The sequence below is a fragment of the Malania oleifera genome, chromosome 9 (genome assembly GCF_029873635.1).
Source record: "Malania oleifera isolate guangnan ecotype guangnan chromosome 9, ASM2987363v1, whole genome shotgun sequence".
NCBI lineage: Eukaryota > Viridiplantae > Streptophyta > Magnoliopsida > Santalales > Ximeniaceae > Malania > Malania oleifera.
The window spans coordinates 81,645,993-81,665,635 of NC_080425.1; the positions used below are offsets into that span (position 1 = coordinate 81,645,993).

General features: G+C 37.9%; 1 protein-coding gene across 1 annotated transcript in view; it reads right to left on the reverse strand.

Annotated features, from left to right (window-relative positions):
• LOC131163796 (ubiquitin carboxyl-terminal hydrolase 6-like) overlaps positions 1-19,643 on the reverse strand; it is a 40,553-nt gene that overhangs the window by 4,720 nt on the left and 16,190 nt on the right. Inside the window, exons 8-11 of the mRNA XM_058120551.1 lie at positions 14,242-14,301; positions 14,081-14,148; positions 13,351-13,401; positions 13,097-13,205 (exon numbers count right to left, since the gene is read on the reverse strand). Of these exons, the coding sequence (XP_057976534.1) occupies positions 13,097-13,205; positions 13,351-13,401; positions 14,081-14,148; positions 14,242-14,301 (288 nt within the window). The remainder of the gene's footprint in view (positions 1-13,096; positions 13,206-13,350; positions 13,402-14,080; positions 14,149-14,241; positions 14,302-19,643) is intronic.

A 19,643-nucleotide genomic window follows, 5' to 3' on the forward strand; every position in this document is an offset into this window, starting at 1 on the left:
TTTAGAATCCTAAACAAACCAAAAAATAACCATCTTAAATATCAGTACCTTAGAATATTAAAGATATTACCTAATTAAAAATAAACGTAAAGAAAGAACGAAATTATTAACTTACAAAAAAATTATCAAATAAATATGCTCGCTTGCATTATGCAAGAGGCATTTTTTTTTTTTTGGGTGCTGAACTGCTGACGATACAATGCTAATGGACGGGACTAGAAAAGAAATGTCCTCTACACAAAAGCTTTTCGTAGAAATTGTTGAAAAATAAAACATATAGGCTTTAGAGAAAGCAGGGGTACAAAAAAAGAATACCAAAAAAAATGTAAATTAAGTAATGATGGTGAATGAAATGGAGTAATTCATTTTTATAGAAAAAAAAAAAGATATTTCATTGAGAGAAAGAAAGTACAAGAAGGAGCAAAAGAATACTCTTTTGAAGATATAAGAAACAAAAAAGCAAAAAAAAAAACCCAAAACAGCATGCCCTCCAATCATGCTGTAAACCCAAAATCAACAGTCCTCTAAAACAACCAGGTGCAAAAGCTCACAAGAAGGTCATACACCAAATCCTATCCCGAAGCAACACATCTATCCCATGAATATATGTGCATTCTGCTCCAACTAAATCCCCACAAGACAGCAAACAACCCGCACCTCCACAACACCGAATCATCTCTACTCCCAAAACCTGTAAACAAGATAGCCAATAAATCCTCCTCCAACTCTGGACAAACCCAACTCTCGCCAAATAGACCAAATAAATTATTGCAACCCCTCCATGAAACAGAACAATGAAGGAACAAGTGCGAAACAGATTCTAACCAACAAAACTTAAACCCTACGTTTGGAGAAGCCATGGATTTGAATTTCCCTCCACCAACTTTGAACAAACCCGACTCTCTCCAAATAGACCAAATGAATTATTGCACCCCCTCCATGAAAAAGAACAATGAAGGAACAGGTGCAAAACAGATTCTAACCAACAAAACATAAACCCTATGTTTGGAGAGGCAATGCATTTGAATTTGCATTGGAATAGGATAAGATGTAATATAAAATTGTATTGAAATCTGTCAAAATCGAACCAAATACAAATCCATGCAAAATCCATGCTCCCAAACGCAGTAAAAGAATATACATCCGGATATAAATCCTTAAAAGGCCTCCTACTCTGCAACAGATTGTTAATGTTGAGTTCTTAATTTTAACCCTATTAAAGGCGCATGTGTTTGATTAATTGCCTTTGAATAGAGGTTATATCCGAAAAAGAACCGTCAGACATCACACTATTTCGTGACCACTCTAAATTTTCTTAAAATTTGTCTGATAAAACTGTACTTGGAAACATCAAACATGTCTGATTCAGTTACTGGGAAATTCATAGGTCTCTTTTCCAATTTTATCCCTTTTAAAAATTTAAAATGACAAAATTCAACACTCAAGTTCCAAAAATTTTTAAAAATAATATTAGTTTTAATATAAAAATAACTATATTATATTTATTTATAATTATTAATTAAATATATGAAAATAAAATATTATTAAATTGAATTAAAATTTTTAGTTTACATAATTGTTTGTTAATTTTATCAAAATATTTATGCTCCTAAGAGTTGAGAAGGTAAAAATTGAACAACATGTCTTAAGATATTAGCTACCAAATGGTTAAAATAATTCAATATTAACTATTTAGATCCCAACTCAAGTTCAAATTTGGTTCACCAAATCAAATTCAAATTTAGTGTAAAACATGGGTCAAATGCTCAAAACACAGGTCGCAAGAATGCTCCCCCAAAGTGTGTCAATAACAAGTGACCGGTCATTCCGAGAGGGAGTACGGCATAATAAGCATGTGAGCTCCAACACCTACCCATCATTAAGAGACCTACGAAAATGAAAATGCCAAGAGAATTGATCCCCATTTGAAATTTGAAAAAACAAAAAAAATGAAGAAGAAGAAGAAGAAAAAAGCACCCTTTTAGGGTTCCACCAGTCCAACTACTTGGACACCTTCTCCACCATAAAATTTGAAAACCTAAAAGACCTAGGATTACCACATAAAGGCACTCCTAGATAGGTCAAAGGCCAACCTATACCACACCCAGCTCAAGAGGACAATTCCAAGGATCTAGATTCTAGACACACTCAAATTGATACAAGCCATTCCTCTCTTCAAATTTATTTTTAAACTAGAAACATGCTCAAACAATTGCGAATTAGTAAGCATATTTAAGAACTCCCTATGATCAAAGTAAAATAATGTCATTCACAAACTGAAGATGACACACAACAACCCCCCTCATTCCCCATCCAAGCCCACACTATCTATGGCCCCATGAACTGATCTGCTCAAGACATCTACCACAAGAGCAAACAAAAAAGGCGAAAGTGGATCCCTTGATGTAACCCCACCTTGAAGCCCTAAACCATGATTTAGGATCTCCATTCATAATGACTAAGAAATAGGCATTAGACAAGCATACACTCATCCAAGCCCGCCATAATGGAAAACCACCAATGGAGAATTTTAGATGTTCTATGTTTTTAAATTTTAGTTTGGAAAAACTCTTGTTATTTTAGAAGTTTAGTCACTTCAGTTTTATTTTGTGTATTTAAGTACCTTGGGGTTATGTAATTTCTTGTTTTATTGAGTTTTTTATGCAAATGTGTTATTATTTAGTAGTGGGTATACCTGGGGAACATGCAAGTTATTCTCCAGTTAATTGATTTGAATTCAGACTACTGCAGTTAATTGCTTCTTCTACTTCTTCTTCCTCTTCTTCTTCTCTCTATATCTCAAATCTCTCGCTTGTCCTATATCACGCCACCTATCACCAAAACCTTCCTCATAAAGATTTTATGCAAAAAAATAAATAAATAAATAAAAATTACACGTCATAAGCCTTTTCAAAGTCTATTTTAAAAAAAAAGTAAAATAAGAATCTCATTAATAGATTAAGAATATACAGCCAGGAGAATAAGACATCTTCTTAATAAAGTATAGAAATATCCAGATAAAGAAACAAAGAAAAAAATCAGAAAACTAAAAAAACCAGCACGAATTAACATTCCAACACATAACGCCAATTGCGCTGAGTATCGTAAAAGATCACCCCCTTAAAATTCCCCTAACCCATACAACAAAAAGAAGCCAAATAATGTATCTTTTCCCAAACCAGTAAATTAGATGACTTCCCTAGAAAAATACATCACAAGAATAGTAAAAGAAATATACAACCAGGAGAATAAGGCATCTTCTTAATGAAGTCAAAAATCTGGATAAAGAAACAAAGAAAAAAATCAGAAAACCAAAAAAACAAATAAAACCAGCACAAACTAACATTCCAACGCATAACGCCAATCACGCTGAGTATCGTAAAAAATCACCCTCTTAAAATTTCCATACCCCACACAACAAAGAGAAGCCAAATAATGTATCTTGTCCCAAACCAGCAAATAAGATGACTTCCCTAGAACCACCCCCCCCCCCCCCTAAAAAAATACTGCACAAAAAGCACATTTCAAGAGCACTGCCCTTTCTTTTTCCCTGCCAAAACCAACAAAAGAAACTGCCAAAAAATCCTCTGCTGCCTCAGAACTCGCCCATTTGCCTAAAAAACCAAATACGTATTCCATAACCCCCAAGCATAATCACAATGTATAAACAAATGAAATGCAGATCCTGAACAGTTAAAACTACGAACACAGACGTATGAAGATACAGCCTTCAAAGGTCTCCCGACCAGCAGCAAGTTATTGGTATTAATTCTATCAAGCACAACCAACCAGATAAAAGCCTTGATTTTAAAGAGGCCTTTGGCCTTCCAAATGGATTTAAAAAGAGGAAAAGATTAATAGATCTAGTCAGAAAGTCACAAAAGGACTTGCAAGAATAAGCCCCTCAAAGATCCAAATACCAAGACCAACAATCCTCCTCTAAAGAAAAATGACATTTATTCAACAAGACTAGCAAAATGGATAGCTCTACCATCTCCCTCTTGTATTGTTCAATGACTTACGAAAATGGAAATCCCAAGATGGCAAAGCACCAATTGGATCAACAAAAAAAGAAGAAATGGAACCATCCTGCCCTAAGCTCAAGTGAAAGAGGCATGGAAAGGAGGTGGACAAATCTATATTCCCCAACCAAGGATCTTTCCAGAAATGGGCATTACTACCCCTTCCCAGCAGGAATTTAATATGGGGAATGAAAAGGTTTCAGAGTCTGCTTTAAACACAACCCCCTTCTCTTCCTCCTTGGCTCCTACAAACATCCGCAACAACCTCATCCACAATCTGCCAATTCCCCACAAAAGTACTTTGAGCCTCAGAGATAGTGTCTCCTAATGCAAAACTCAACCTATCTGCTGAAACCTTTGTGAAGATCTTGTACACAGCGGCCACTAGAGTGATAGGGAAAAACTCTGCAACTTTAATAGATCAATTCTTAGGCACCAAAGTGATGAAAGTTGAGTTAATACTCTGGCCCTAAATCCCATTAAAATAGGACTCATTGGAGATCTTCACCAACACTCTCACCACCCCTCCCCCCTCCCCCCCAAAAAAAGAAAAAAAAAAACCCCAACAATCACAAAGATAGCCATAATAAACCCATATGTACCCAAAGCCTTATCCCTCTCCATCCCAAACACAACCATATTGACCTTCCTGCCTGTGTCATAAGACTTGCCCAATCTCTAGAACTCAGTCTCCACACTAAACACGCACACATATGAAGGGGTGTATTTTGAGTTAAGTCAAATCAACACAATGAGATACTCAAATTCAACTCGACTCGACTCGAAAATGTTGAGCTTGAAACTCGACTCGAACTTGATTAGTCACAAAATTGTTGAACTCAAGCTCTACTCAGCTGCAAGTTTTAAAACTCAAGCTTGACTTGATTAAGCTCAATTTGATTATAAATTAATACAAAAATAATATAAATAATAAATGTATATATATATATATATATATATAATATGTATTATACAAAATTTATAATATAAAATAATAAAATTTCAAAAGGTCAATTAGGCTCAATTAGGCTTGTGAATAGTGTTATAGAACTCGAACTCAACTCATTAAGCTACTCAAGCTTGAATCGAACTCGAGTAGAATCAAAGTTTAGTCAAGTTACAAAGCAAGTCGAGCCAGACTAGCTTGTGATTAGGCTTGACTCACACCCCTACAAATAGGTCTATAGACAAACACCCCCAAACTCCCTCCCAAAAAAGAGTCACCTCCGAAAGTAAACAAATTAGCAAAAAACATTTGGCAATCTATTCAACAACCAAGAAGTGACAGCAATCCTCCCTATTTAGGTTTCTTACCTCCAACTCCTTATGTCCTCCTCCTCCTCTTCTTAGATGATGAGATATTTCTTCTTCTATCGAACAAATCAAGCTCACCTAAAATGGTATCCTTCTTACCCCTGGTATCCCCAAAAACTTCAATGTTTCACATTTTTAACCCCTAGTTTAATCACTTGAGTTTTTAATAAACATGAAGCCTCCCAACCCCTTCTCAATATTCTCACTCCAAATATTTCTCCAAAGACTAGAAGGACTAACAAAGGAGCTAAATATTCCCAAATCTAAACAGAGCCAATCCCCACTTGGCCACGATAGACTCTTAACAAAGAGGAAAATAACCCAACATTGGTCTAGACAAAAAACTTTGAGAGGTTAGGAAACTCATTCTCACACTTCCTTGAAAATGAGAACCTATCTAAACAAACTAGCTACTCCAACCACCCACCCCCCCCCCCCCCCCCAAAAACCAAGAAAAAACAAAAAAAACAAAAACAAGATCAGGAAAATAAAGCATTATCCCAGGAAGATCCCTCAGCCCATAATTCCCAATAAACCTATAAAAATTCCGCCTTCCCCGAGGAAATCTCTCCATATTGAAGTCCCTTAGTAGAACCCAACTAGGACAGCGAAGACCGTGCACAGAAAATAACTCATTCCAAAAATAAGACTTATAAGCAGACCTACTAGAACCATGGATCAATGAAAACCACCACTGATCCCTACCTTCCACGTCCAATAAAACAAAGAAAAAAAACCCACATGACAGTTCTCTTTTAACCATAAAATGAGTATCCCACAAGATATAGATTTCCCCAACCCCCCCACCCCTGCCCCCAAAAAAAAAAAAAACAGGGAACTTACACCTAGCCTCCCAAAATTCTGACACCAACCCATCCCTCCCCCCAAACACCTTCAAGTCTAGTTTCTTGAAGAAAACAATATCTGGGGAGAACTCTTGTTCAAAATCCTCTAATAAGCCCCCCCTCCCTCACATAACCAAGACACTTTTTTACATTCCAGCTAATGATCTTATAATTTAACCAATTTACCCCCTCCCCCCCCCCCCCTCCCCCTCCATCCTCCTCTCCCCCTCCATAATTCATAGAAGTAGCTAATTTATTCAATTCTCCTTGCACCCTCATTTTCTTCTGTCTTATGGTTTAAGAGTAACCATTACTTTCAATTCTTTCCCTAATGGACTTGATAACTTACCCTCGATATGTTTCCTTTCGGCACAAAGAATCAATAGAAAAATTAGAAAATTTAGGAATGGATAATATAACTTCTTAGAAAGTGGAGTCCTCTTGATCCTCCGTGATAGGCTCATTCACAGCAATACCCCGCTCTTTATTTGGAGTAGACTCATTAATGACATCAATTGGAAGTCAATCACTTGAAGGACAATAGCCAAAGACCCTTCTTCAATTAAATTTTCTACTCAATTATCTAAGTTCTTCAAATGGCAAACACCAACTTGTGCTTCTTCAAAAAACTTCCTAGAGACCTCATCCCCACTTCATGCTGCCCAAATAATAAATACTCACTTAAATATACAGGGATATCATATGGAAACTCACAGCATGGCCGAGATGGTGAGCAAACCAAAAAATTTACATCTGCGAGGTGTTCTGCCATAGACTGGTCCAACAATAATCCCTTGACAAACAAACACAAGCTCTCCAAGAAATCATCAGAATCACATAGCTCCCTTTGTCATCCTTAAGACTACTCAGTTATTCTTATCAATCCAGTCAGTAAATTGTTTCTATGTTCCACTCAAAGAAACAGCAGAGAAGAAACGGGATTTCACACAGGAACAATCAACTATATATGATGCAGGGGCAGCATCAAGGTTCTGCAGCTATGGAGAAATTAGAAGAGGAAGGGGAATGGAGGAGAACCCCCCCCCCCCCCGCGGGGGGGGGGGGGGGGGGGCGCCTCGCATCATGGCTTTCACACACAGAATTACACACATACCCCTAAAACTACATGAATTACAAATCCATACTTTACACAAATATTACAAACAAACCCCAAATACGCATAATCCTATACTGATTAATACTAAAAATACATAATAAACTACTAACTTAACCCCAAAATTCATTAACCCAACTCTTCTTGATTATTTTCCAGCAAGGATCTTCCCAAGGTCTTACTTCTTGTCCTACATCAACTCTCCCCCAATTAGAAAAAATTTGACCTCAAAATTTGAAATGTTGGAGGATCAAAAGGGAGAAGCAGACTTGGAGTCTTTGAAAGCCAGCGTGGGAATGATACAAGAAACCACGATGGCAGCATCATAGACTTTAATTGAGAGTTGGCTTCAATAAGCACATCGGGAATGACAAACTCAACAATTAGAATGTTTGAAGGACTTTGGATGTCTTCAAACACATTCATCTCCTTCCTTGTATCGTCTTCAAGTTGAGTAATTATGACTGATTCTTTGTCTTCGTTCAATAGTAGAGCGGACTTCAAAAGGATTTTCATCCCATTATAATGAGAGACATATTTGTTCTCATGTCCTTGAGTCACCCCTAAATCATTCAACCAAGGAGAACCAAGGCGTACATGGCCAATCTTCACAGGTAGGATATCACACTAAACATTAGCCAAATATTCACCCATTTGGATGGGAACCAAACATCTTTCATTAATGTACAAAAGAGTTATCAACCCAAGATATCACATAAGGCTTTGGGTGAGGTTCCAGATGAAGCCGCAGACAAATGACTCCATTTATGGAAACCACATTCATTGGGCATTTTTCCATCAATGATGATTTTGCAAACCTTTTCTCCACACTTGAGAAAGGTGTTGAGGAGGTAGAAATTGTGCCCAAGGTAAGACAAATGGCATTCCTTTGGCCAATAATTTGTCATCATGTTGCTGAATTTATGCATATATACATGCTGCAGCTATACATCACAACCCTTTAACACAATTTCCCACAAGCCTTACTCCCAATTTCTCAAAAACTATCTTTAATCCGCCTTGATACTGATTGTCCAGCTGAAATGAAACAAATTCACGAAGAAAACTGACAAATTACAGCCAAAAAAAAAAACAACCCTAAATTTTGACGTTGGCAGCAGTAATTTAAGGGTTTCGTGCCAAATTATCACCCTTGTTTCAATATGTTGTGTCCACAGCAAAATATCTACTTGCAGATCAAAATATTGTGGAGAAAATCCATGCTGAAGCAATTTTTTGCAAGACTGGAAATTGCAGAAAACTGTGGAAATTTCCTAGTCACAGGTCTCGAGTGCGTGTCAGTGAGGCACCTCTGGCAATGAAAATTTGGTTGAGGGGAGATCAAGGGATGAGGAATTTATTGGTGGTGGTGGTGCCATGGCTGGAGAAATTTTGGCTGGCACGTGGGGTTCCTCCAGTGGTCAGACGGCGATGAAATTTTCAGGGGTAGGGTTTCAGGAAGTTCTGTTTTTGGTGGTGTGGGTGGTGTTGCAGGATGGTCACTGGAAAGTAGGGGACACGACTGAAATTTTTGAAAAGTTCAAAACTGCAGAACTGATTTTCATTTAACTCAGAGATGCATAGAGAGGGAGAGAGAGAGAATTGAGAAACTGAAAGAGAGAAAAGAAGAAGATGGGAGGTTGGAGGAGTTGCTGGACAGAAACTGCCAAGAGACAGCCTCAGAATTCAGAAATTAGAAAGTAAGTTGAGAGGGTTATGGGGGAGAATTAAAGAGAAAAAGAATAAGAAAAGGAGAAGAGAAACAGAGTAGAAGAAGAGGGCAGACGGCTGCTGGGCAGCAGGAAATTATGGACAGAACAGGAGATCAGAAACAGAGAAGAAACAAGAAGAAGAGAAGAGTGAGGGAGAATGGGAGGAGCGAAATGGAAGAATGTTGATCATGGTTAGGCTCTGATACCAAATGATGCAGGGCCAGCATCACAGTTCCGCAGCTATGGAGAAATTAGAAGAAATAGAAGAGAAGGGGAAGGGAGGAGAGAGGAGATACCAGGGGGAAACTCATGTTCAATTCAATTCATTCATCAACAACTGCCTACATCATGACTTTCACGCACTATTTATAAGAAAACCTAAACACAAAATAACACACATACCCTAAAACTACATGAATTACAAACAAACCCATACTTTACACAAATATTACAAGCCACCCCCAAATACACATAATCCTTATACTAATTAATACTAAAAACACATAATAAACTACTATCTTAACCCCACAATTCCTTGACCCAATTCATCTTAATTATTTTCCAGCAAGGACCTTCCCAACATCTTACTTCTTGTCCTACATCAATATATCTCTTCACTTAAGTATTGAAAAAGGTTGTTTTAGAGTGAAGCTTCGAGATGCTCCCCTCCGTCATTCCCCCTTGCCCATCCCTCCTCCTTGGTTCGCGACGGAGGGCTCTTCCCTCTCGTGATGACAGGAGGCATCCTTAAACCTAAAGATCCCTGTATTTCTTCTCATCCCTTCCTTCTTTCCTCTGTCCTCTCCTTCCTTCTATGTCAAAAACCCTAAACCCTTTGCAATACCTTTCCGTACCCAGCAATTAGAAGTGTAAGTGAGTCAAGCTTACTCACAAGCTACTCAGACTTGACTCAGCCCCCAACTCGGCTCAACTCGATTCTACTCAAGTTCAAGCTACTCCAGTATTTTAACGAGTCAAGTTCGAGCTCAGTCATTATACTTGAGTTGAGTTTCTAGCCTAATCGATCTTTTTTATTTTATTATTTTTATATTATGTCATATAATATATATTTTATAAATATATTTAATATTATATTTACATTATATATATATATTTATATATGTATTTAATATTAACTTATAATCGGGTCGAGCTCGAGTTTTATGAACTTACAACTGAGTCGAGTTCGAGTTTAACAATTGTGAAATCGATCAAGTTTGAATTGAGTTTCGAACTTAACATTTTCGAGTCAAGTTTGAGTATTTTACTGTGTTGTCTCGACTCAATTCGAACACACTCAAATACACCCCTACTTGCAATTCTCTTTCCCCTGCACAACTTTGGCTTTCATTCCTTGCAACTTTAGGGTCTCCCCCACCCACAACCTCACCCTCCTGCCTTCTTCCATGGCTGGCACAAAGCTCTCAATGTGGATCAAGAGGAAGACCTCCGATTTGACCACTGAAGGGGAGGAAACCAACATCTTGAGACTCATGGAACTATGGAATGGTTGTCACACTTCTTTTTGGATTTGAAGAAGCTTTCTTGGTTCCTTCAAGTTTGGAAGACTTCTAGAGCTCAAGAAGAGGCCCCCTCTCACCCTCAAGATTTCACAGAATGCAAAACTAGGAGAAAACCCTGTTGCTCCTCCTGAAGCCAAACAAGCATGGCAAGTTCATCTCCATCTTAGAAACCAGCAGCAAAGGGTGGATTTGATCTTCCCGAAGGGTTTCAATTTGGAAGGGTGGCTCAAAATCTTGAATGCAATAACTGAACTAAGTGGACTCCTGCATCCATCCTCTATCTGGAAGCCATATCCAAGCAGTGTTGCAGACCCAGCTGGGAGGTTTTGAAGACCTCAGCTTCTATTGCAGCCCCTGGGAGTCGAAGCCCATTGCACCTGTTCTTGCTGCAGAGAACCCTTTCTTCTGATCCTGAAAACTGACCAGCTGCAAGAACTTCATGGGGTGAAGAAGCCATTTGGTTTTGCACAATCTTGTGTCAACATTGTTGAGAAGAACAGCATAGGTCTGGGCAAACCTAATTTTTTTCCTCCTTTGTAGAGCTTGGGACTGAACTGAAGGTGGACAAAGCACCCTGTTTGAGGGGGCTCTCCCCTTTGGCCCCCTTGCACCCAAAACTTCCTCTGTAATCAAGCCTAATGCTTTTAGTCCTTTTACTTCCCACAAAGGACCCTCTGTGGCAGTTGAAAAGACTTCAATCTTGTGGAAAAAATCCTGTAACTAAGCCCCACTCCCAGGTCTTTGATTCTAGCAATTCCGTGAAGGAACCAGATTTAGGGCCTCCGTTATTGCAGGCTGATGCCACTGTTTGAACCTTAATTCCAGCTCCTTCAAACCACTTGGAGGCCTTTCAAACCAGCCCCAATCCAGCTATCAACCAGGACAACCCCAACTTTGAAATGTTGAATGGTTTAGACACAAAGAGCACAGTTTTTAAGGAGCAGGTCACCGAGGGGTGGTTACGGAAAATGAAAATGATCAGCAAATCCAATGGTGTCTTTCAATGGCTTGAAGACAGGGCTTTGAAATTGTTTGAAGAGATTGAAAAGAAGAGAAGATAGAAGGCGCAACTTAGCTCCAAAAACACTTATGGGCAGCAACAAGAAACTAGACACAAATACGCCTGGAATGTGCAATAAATTATGATAAACTAGGTGGACGTACAGATTTGGTGGAGAAAAACAAAAAATCTTAGAACCTTGTTTTTCTTTTTTTTCTTTTTTTTTTTCAAAAAAAAATTGCAGATCCTGCCCTCATAATTCAACCTCATATAATAGGATTTTACAGAAAACCAACCAAATCATTCCCATCTCCCAATGTGCCTTTACCCTGTCCTAAAAGAGCTTCAAGAGATCAATTCCAGCTTCCCACCATTCAACAAACTTTAAAATGTCAAACTCCATAGTTGATTTCCCACTGCTGCAAGATGAAAGAAACAAGCAAAATTTTTCCCAGCTCCAGAATGTTTCATCCATCTATAATTCTTCCCCGGTTCCTCATAAATGCAAGTTTCCTCCCTTTCATCATTCAGCCCCTATTCAAATTCTTTTGCATCTGATCAATGTCCTCCAATAGGATACTTTAGTGATATTAACATTCCCCAAAGTCCCTGATTCCATCTTTGCAACGTCTACTTAAGCAACTTCAGTTCAGCTGACAGAACAAAGCTAGCCTAAGCACTCTGTGCCTCAGTGGCCAATCCCACAACTCCACTAAACTCCAGAAAGCCTCCACCTTGCAGCACGCGTTCTCAAATGCAATGGAGTTCCTCCTCACCACCTTCCCCCAAACTCCAATAGTACAAGATGAAGATCAGACACAGGTCCAGACAGCAACTTTTTGCTAAGATCCTAAGCACTCTGTGTTCCAAGAGGAAGAAATCAGAAACCTGAAGAGCTGGGAAGAGGTGGTTTACTAAAATTTGCCTAGGTAAACTCCTCCACTCCTCGAGAAAAATCTATCAGTGCTTATGACTGCAAGAAATCTGCAAATCCTCAGGGGCGACCTAGAAACCTCACTACTGCTCCTCAGTGTAAAACCAAATTAAATTCCCCAGCAACGCAACAGGGGTCTGTCCATCTTTCAGCTGCCAGTCTCAGATCCTGCCACAGTTTCCCTCTCTTTTGACTCCTTTCCTCATTTCCATAATGCCACTTCAGCTTTTAATTTGCATGAAAATAAACTAGAAGTTTAATAGGGAACTTTATGCAGGAAGAGATACAATAATTTTTGGGATGCAATTCCTCCGGATGTTTTCTTGCTGGCCGAAAGAAAGAATTCCAGAGGAACTGAATCTTCCTAGGAGGGTTCAAAGAGTGAGTGGTTTTCAGTTACACCCTTTTGGATGAAGCATTCTCTTTGTAAGAGCTTTGACTTCTCCATTGAGTGGTCGCAGGAAAAGTTTTGTGGCTTCTAGAGTGTTGTATTTGGTTGGTTCCCAATTGAAATCATTCAGCAATACAGATATTTTCACTCATATTATAAAACAATAAATCACTTATTCTCACACAACAACACAAGCCTATTTCAAAGGAATAGAAACCATTAATCTGGCAATAACACTTACATGCTTTAGTCCCTCATGTAAATGGTTCACCTCTTGCGATATGTGGCATTTAAGTGCATAAATTGATTCTGACTCTGAGCTTTCTTCACCACTTTCTGCACAATGTACCCTAACTCACAAAGCCAAAAAAGTAAAATCATATGTGCCAAGTTATTAGTTTTAATATTTCATTTATCCAAGAAACCGGTAATTATAAAAACAAATAAAGTAAAAAATAAGTGTACATATAATGCAAAAGCATCATAGAAATCTACCTGCTGATGAGTTCGATACCAAACAGTGCTTTTACAATATCAAGATTTTCACTGCAGAAGCACATCAAAGAAGATAAATGTGATTAGACTAGTACTGAAGGGGGAACAAAGACAAGAAATGCTATAGCAAGACTAACCATTCTGAAAAATAATGAACAATTCCTGACCTTGATGATACTACAAATCTAGGACTAGAGGATAGAACAAGCAAAAAAATGCTATAGCAACATTAAAACATACTAAAAAGAAGAAATGATCAAGTCCTGACCTTGATGATACTAAAGGATACTTAACCTAATTTAGATACATGCAAGTAGGAAAAGAAACAGAAATTCCAAAAAAAAATAATAATAATAATAAGAGAAGGTTATAAGAAATTAAATCCGCTCCTTCCTTCTTATTTATCCTTTCAAGTAACTCATTTGCCTTCATTTTTAGCAAGGTCCCAATTCGTCATGAAGCAACGCTAGTGCTGGCTTAAGAGGCATTGGTGATGTGTATGCATGTCAATATATATATATATATATATATATATATAGAGAGAGAGAGAGAGAGAGAGGGAGAGAGAGAGAGGGAGAGAGAGAGAGAGAGAGATGGGGGGATGACAGCCAATAGTGCAGAAGGCACTTCTGATTACTGGAAGCGATGTAAATTAGTAATTGCTAAGATTACAATAGATTCACAGAATAATGCACGAGTCAAAACGGACAAATCAATACAGTAAGACTACCTGGAAACTGGTGATTTAAGAGACTGAGAAAGGTTGTATAAAAGTTGGGTCCAACATTCTTCAGCATCCTGTCATTTTAAAGTTGACAGATCAATACAATAGCAAGCCCAAAACAGTAAAACTAATACAATCAGATGACAGACAGTGAGACTATTGATGACCTGTTGCATGAAAGTACCATTATGCAGCTGCCCAAATTGAGGGTATTTTTTCCGCAATACCTGCAAATATGTAAAACAAATTAACATCGCTCCCTTCTTTACCAAAGATAATCATTAAAGCAAACAATTATATTTGAATCAAGGAACAATATCATCATACGTCTCAGATGACATCATGCGATGCTATTGCCATGAAAATAATGCATTTAGGATGATTGAGGCATGAATAGACAGACAGCTGTAATCTGAAAAATCTCATTTCATGACGAAATGATGAAGAAAGAATGTTGGTTTCCTATATTTGGGCAAGCATTGGGATTCTCCACTACATTTGGTTATTGGAATGGAATGAAAGCTATAATTTGAGCATTTGATGATACAAGAAAGGAAATTGACTTCCTCTTTTTTGAGAGATTAGGTAAATGGAAATCTGGAATATATATGAAGCTGAAAGCCAAAGTTGCCAAAAGTTGTTATGATTATAGCAGGCCAGTCCTCATTCTGGTCCAATATCCATTCCGGTAGAGCAATGGCAATTGGATAAAACAAAGCTTAGAACCCCATTTCCATCTCCACCAAGGAGGTTCCCATCTCTGCCATGGAAACCAAAAAATTCATGCCCAATCCCCATCCAGTCCTCAGAGATACACGCGCATTTTTCTCTCTATCCTAATTTTTGGAAGTTCTCAAAGTTCCCCCAAAAATCAAAGATTTCATATGGCTGGTTGTACTTAACAAAATTAATATCAATAACTTGCTGCAGATTAGGAGATCTACAAAGGCTCTCTCTCCAGATGTTTGCATGCACTGTAATAGAAATTCGAGACAGCATCCCATCTTCTTCTGCATTGTGAATTTGCTTTGGGGATTTGGAACAAACTGTTCGGCATCATGGACAAGAGTTGGGTTTGTCCTTCTTCAGTAGAAAAGTTAGCCATTTCCTTTGCAAGTTTCAGTAGAAGGATAGGGCAGCTTTGTGGAAGTGTGGTATATTTGCAGTCTTGTGGGGCTTATGGCTGTAGTGTATTGCTCTGATATTTTCTGGGAAGAAATTACACTGGGCACTGGTGTGGGAAAAGATTCAGTCTATGGGCTTCTTTGTGGTGTGTCAAGTTTGGAATTTATAGGGGTGCTAGTTTTCCAGCTTTACAAAGAGATTGGAGGAACATGCTGATTTGATTATGCTCGTTTTGTTGTTCTCAGTTTTTTTTCCTGGTTTATCCTTGATTTTATCAGGAGATAACGTATTCTCCCTCCCGTAAATTTTTTCCCCCTCAATGAAATTTCAATTTCTATCAAAATAAATAAATAAATATACAATAAAAATGAAAAAAAATTGTTTTTCCGAGTGTTTTAAAAAGCATTCGTGAGACACGCCTATTGATGCATTTTTAGCATAAAACGCCCTAAGGCGCAACTTGAAAAGCATAAATCCTAAAATGCATACCCCTCAAGGGAGAATGCGTATGACTCGGGACAAAAGGCGCGCCTTTTATGCCTCAAATGGGAAGGTGTGCGCCTTTTGGGAGCAGACTGATTTACATAATTGATAGGGCTTTGACGAACATCAAAACCCCCTCTCTTGACGAAGTCTTCTTTCTTCCAAGCTTCCGTCTCTCTACGATGGCTCCTCCAACTTCTTGTCTCTCTCCGACAACTTGACGATCCCTTCCAATGTCTCGTCTCTCTCCGACAACCCCTTCGGACCTTTCTTCTCTTTCAAAGCTTGCGTCTAGCTTCGGAGACTCCTCCAACTTCTCGTCACTCTCCGATGAGTCAACGACCCCTTCCGACCTCTCATCTGCCTCCGACGACCCATTCCATCTCGTCTCTCTCCGACGACCCTACCTCTCATCTCTCCAGCGACCCTCTACAGCCTCTCGTCTCTCTCCACGACCCCCTACAGCCTCTCTGCTTTGAGGTCTCTTCTCAGTCTAAGGTCTCTCCTCGAACTAGTTCAAGTATTCGACTCTCTATCTCTCTCGCTGTCTGTCGCAGACTCCTTGGAGACTCTCTGCCAATGTCTTAAAAAATTATGTATTTTTTTTTTTTCTCCATTATTCTAAAATTTTTTATCATTTTTATACTATATATAAATTTATTTTATTTATTAATTATTTAAAAAAAATACAATCCCAAAATGCTTATACCTTAACGCCTTGAGGCTAATGCCTCGCCTCGCGAAGGGTAAAACAGCTCGCCTTACGCCTTCACCTTTTAAAACATTGATTTTTCCTATAAATTAATATGAAATTTATGCTCTCATTAAATGAATAACAACCATAATTCCATCAATCATTTATTTGTATTTTGATTGAGTAAGAATCGTAAGATACTTCTAGAAAAAAACTAAAAACATATTTTTTAAGAAAAAGGAAACATATTTGTACCAATAATCCATTTGGTAAGATTCTTTTAGATTAATTCAATTGTACACTTGAAACAAATTAGCAAAATCACACAATTTACAATCTGTAAATTTTTGGACTAAACCTTGCGCTTGGTGTGCATAAATAGAATTCGTCACAATTCACACATTGGTTAGATTTGTATTGATTGTACAATAATTGGAAACTTCTGCAAGAACAAACATTCCCCACCAACATACCAACCGAGACCCTCAATGTCTTTGTGTGTGTGTATTTGTTTTAATTTTAACAAACTTTCTGTTCTTAAAAAAAGAAGTCATATATTTTAAATTTTGCAAGTTGCCTATTGCTTTTCAAAAACAATTACATCACTCATAAATAGATTAAGTAGTGATAAGAGATCACCCGAAACAAGCATTCTTAACTACTTAATTTTGTTAAATTATAAATATCACATTGAAAGAGGACAAGAAGTCCATTCCATAAATATAAATATAAAATAAAATAAAATAAAAAATAAAAAGTAAAAATAATAATTTAACAATTAACCAAGGAACCCCCCTCTTCAATCTTTTTCCTTCATAATTCACCGAACACTTCAAATCATGCAGAATGCTACAATATTCAATAATCAAATCAAGCCTTCCTATTCAGTATGAGGGATAGAATGGTCTTCTTGCTTCCCCTAGGGCTTTAGCTTCTTCAGGACTTTAGAATGTCTTTTTGACTGATTTGCGAAGAGATTGAGGCAGCTCTGTTGCATTTGCTCCTTTCTTTATAGTGGTTGGAGGACATCTCGTCCTATAGCCTTTGTACTTTATCGGCTTATCCTTCTTTCTTAATAAATTTCTTTTTTCTATAAAAAAAATAATAATTTAATAAAAAATCAGGATGACACTATTTCTATTTTGTTAAACTAGAACTATCATCCATTAAATGAAAACATGGTTGACACTGTTTTTATTTTGTTAAACTAAAACTATCATCAATTAAATGAAAACATGTGGATTATTAATTTTTAAAAACATTTTAAATTAAATTGTCACACACAAAAAATTCACGCAGTATGTTCCCACCAATATATGTCCATCCATATATGCATAATATCCTCAGCTCGCATTTCTTGTTCATGCATAGAGAGTTATGGAACCTTATGCCAAAGGCTATGGTAAATCGTTCAATCTAGATTGGAGGAAAATCCTTTGATCTGCGCTTAGACAAGATTGGGGAGATTTCTTTTTCACTCATGGTCAAAAAGAATGTTGCTTGAAACATAAGAGTCAGGTTGTCCAAGAAGGCAACTTTCCGGTTCACTGATGAGTTGTTGGTCTTCAGCCGGATGGAAAGAGGTATTTGGAGCATTCGAAAGGGTATCATGCGATATTGGATGTTAATTGGGTGGTTGAAGGTGGGAAAGTTTTTGGAGTGAGGGTTGGGGTGGAGACGAAGGAAATTTGCAGTGTTCATCCCTAGCAGTGCAAAGGGCAATGCTGGTTGGGCAAAAAAAAGACGTGCAGTTTCTGAAAATCTGGGTGTGATGGTTGGGACAGAAGAATGTTCCTGTTGGTGTGGAGGTGCGATTTTATCGGGAGCTACACTTCTCTCATATGTATCTAGGGTTGCATTCAGGGAAGAGATTGCAAAGAGGACTGGGACGAGGGAGCATATTTCTTGTTTTGGACCTGGGCCCAAATGATTGAAAAAGGAGGCTTGTTTTTTCAAACAAAATGAGCCATGGTGGTAGTCAGGCTTATGGTTTGTGTAAGAGTGATCCAGGTATCTCCTTGCCGGAAAACAAAAAAAAGGCAAGCCCAAAATACTAATCCTAATATGCAGAAGACGAGTACTGGGAAGGAGGACCCTAGTCCCTTTGATGGCAAAATTCTTTCACGTCTACCACTCTCCAAGTTATGAGTCAAACTGACCAAGTTTTGGAACAAACTCAGAATATTAGCAGATTAGATTCAAAACAAGATCACAGGATTAAAAAATGCGACAAGTTCTGATAAGGAATCAAAGGTGGTAAGGAAATTAAAAATCAAAGATGCCTTGCGGGCAAAAGTGACGGTTTTGGTCTTAATATAACAGATTTTTAAAAAAACCAACTGTTAGTTAACTGGTTGTAACTAATCCAAAAACATTTTCATTTCAACTAAAAAAGTATAGCTCAGCAATTTCTGCCAGATCCATGCTGAAGAAGGCCCAAATATTGGCTTTAAGATCAGGGCCAAGGACTTGGAAATGAGGCCAAAAAAAAAACACTCCCCTTCAATGCACAATGGAAAGGGGACACCCCCTTCCCCTTCAAAAAAAAAACAAAAACAACTCCCATGCAAATGCAGCCACATGGGAGTTTTTTTGTGTTAGGGATGGGGACGTGGAGGAGCACTCTCCCTCCCTCTATACATACCTTCCCCCAACACAATTCCCCTCATAAATGAACAGAAGTTAATAATTATAAATATATATAGATTAAAATAATCAATATTGAACTCAATATAAATAGATTTGTAAAATTAAATATATGCTTTCGCTTTTCAGTTCAGTCTTCTTTGGAAACTGAAACAGAAAGAAAACCTAAACAACTTTTTAATAAATTAAACAAAAAAACAAAACAAAACCAAAAATTGTAACTAAGAAACTGAATCTAAATGTGAAACTGTTCCGTTTCAGTCTGGTTTTAGTAATTTTCTTACATCCCAAGTAATTACCCACTATGCATATAGGAGTACAACTGTTGTTATTGAATCAATAGGGCAATGGCAGAAAGAGGCACTTACCTAAGGAGACTTATTAGTTCCCATCCACTCATAGGGACAAATCAACCCTGCACAAATGCTGCCAAAGGGAACAAAATCAATCCCCACCCATCCCTGTCGCTCTAACAGATTGAGAGTCACCACCCAAGAAGGGACAAGATGGATTGGGTCCCCACTTTGCAGGCTTAAAATGCTCTCTCATCTATCTATACATACAAACACACATGCACACACGTGCGCGCGTACACACACATATGTATATAACTTGAGCAAG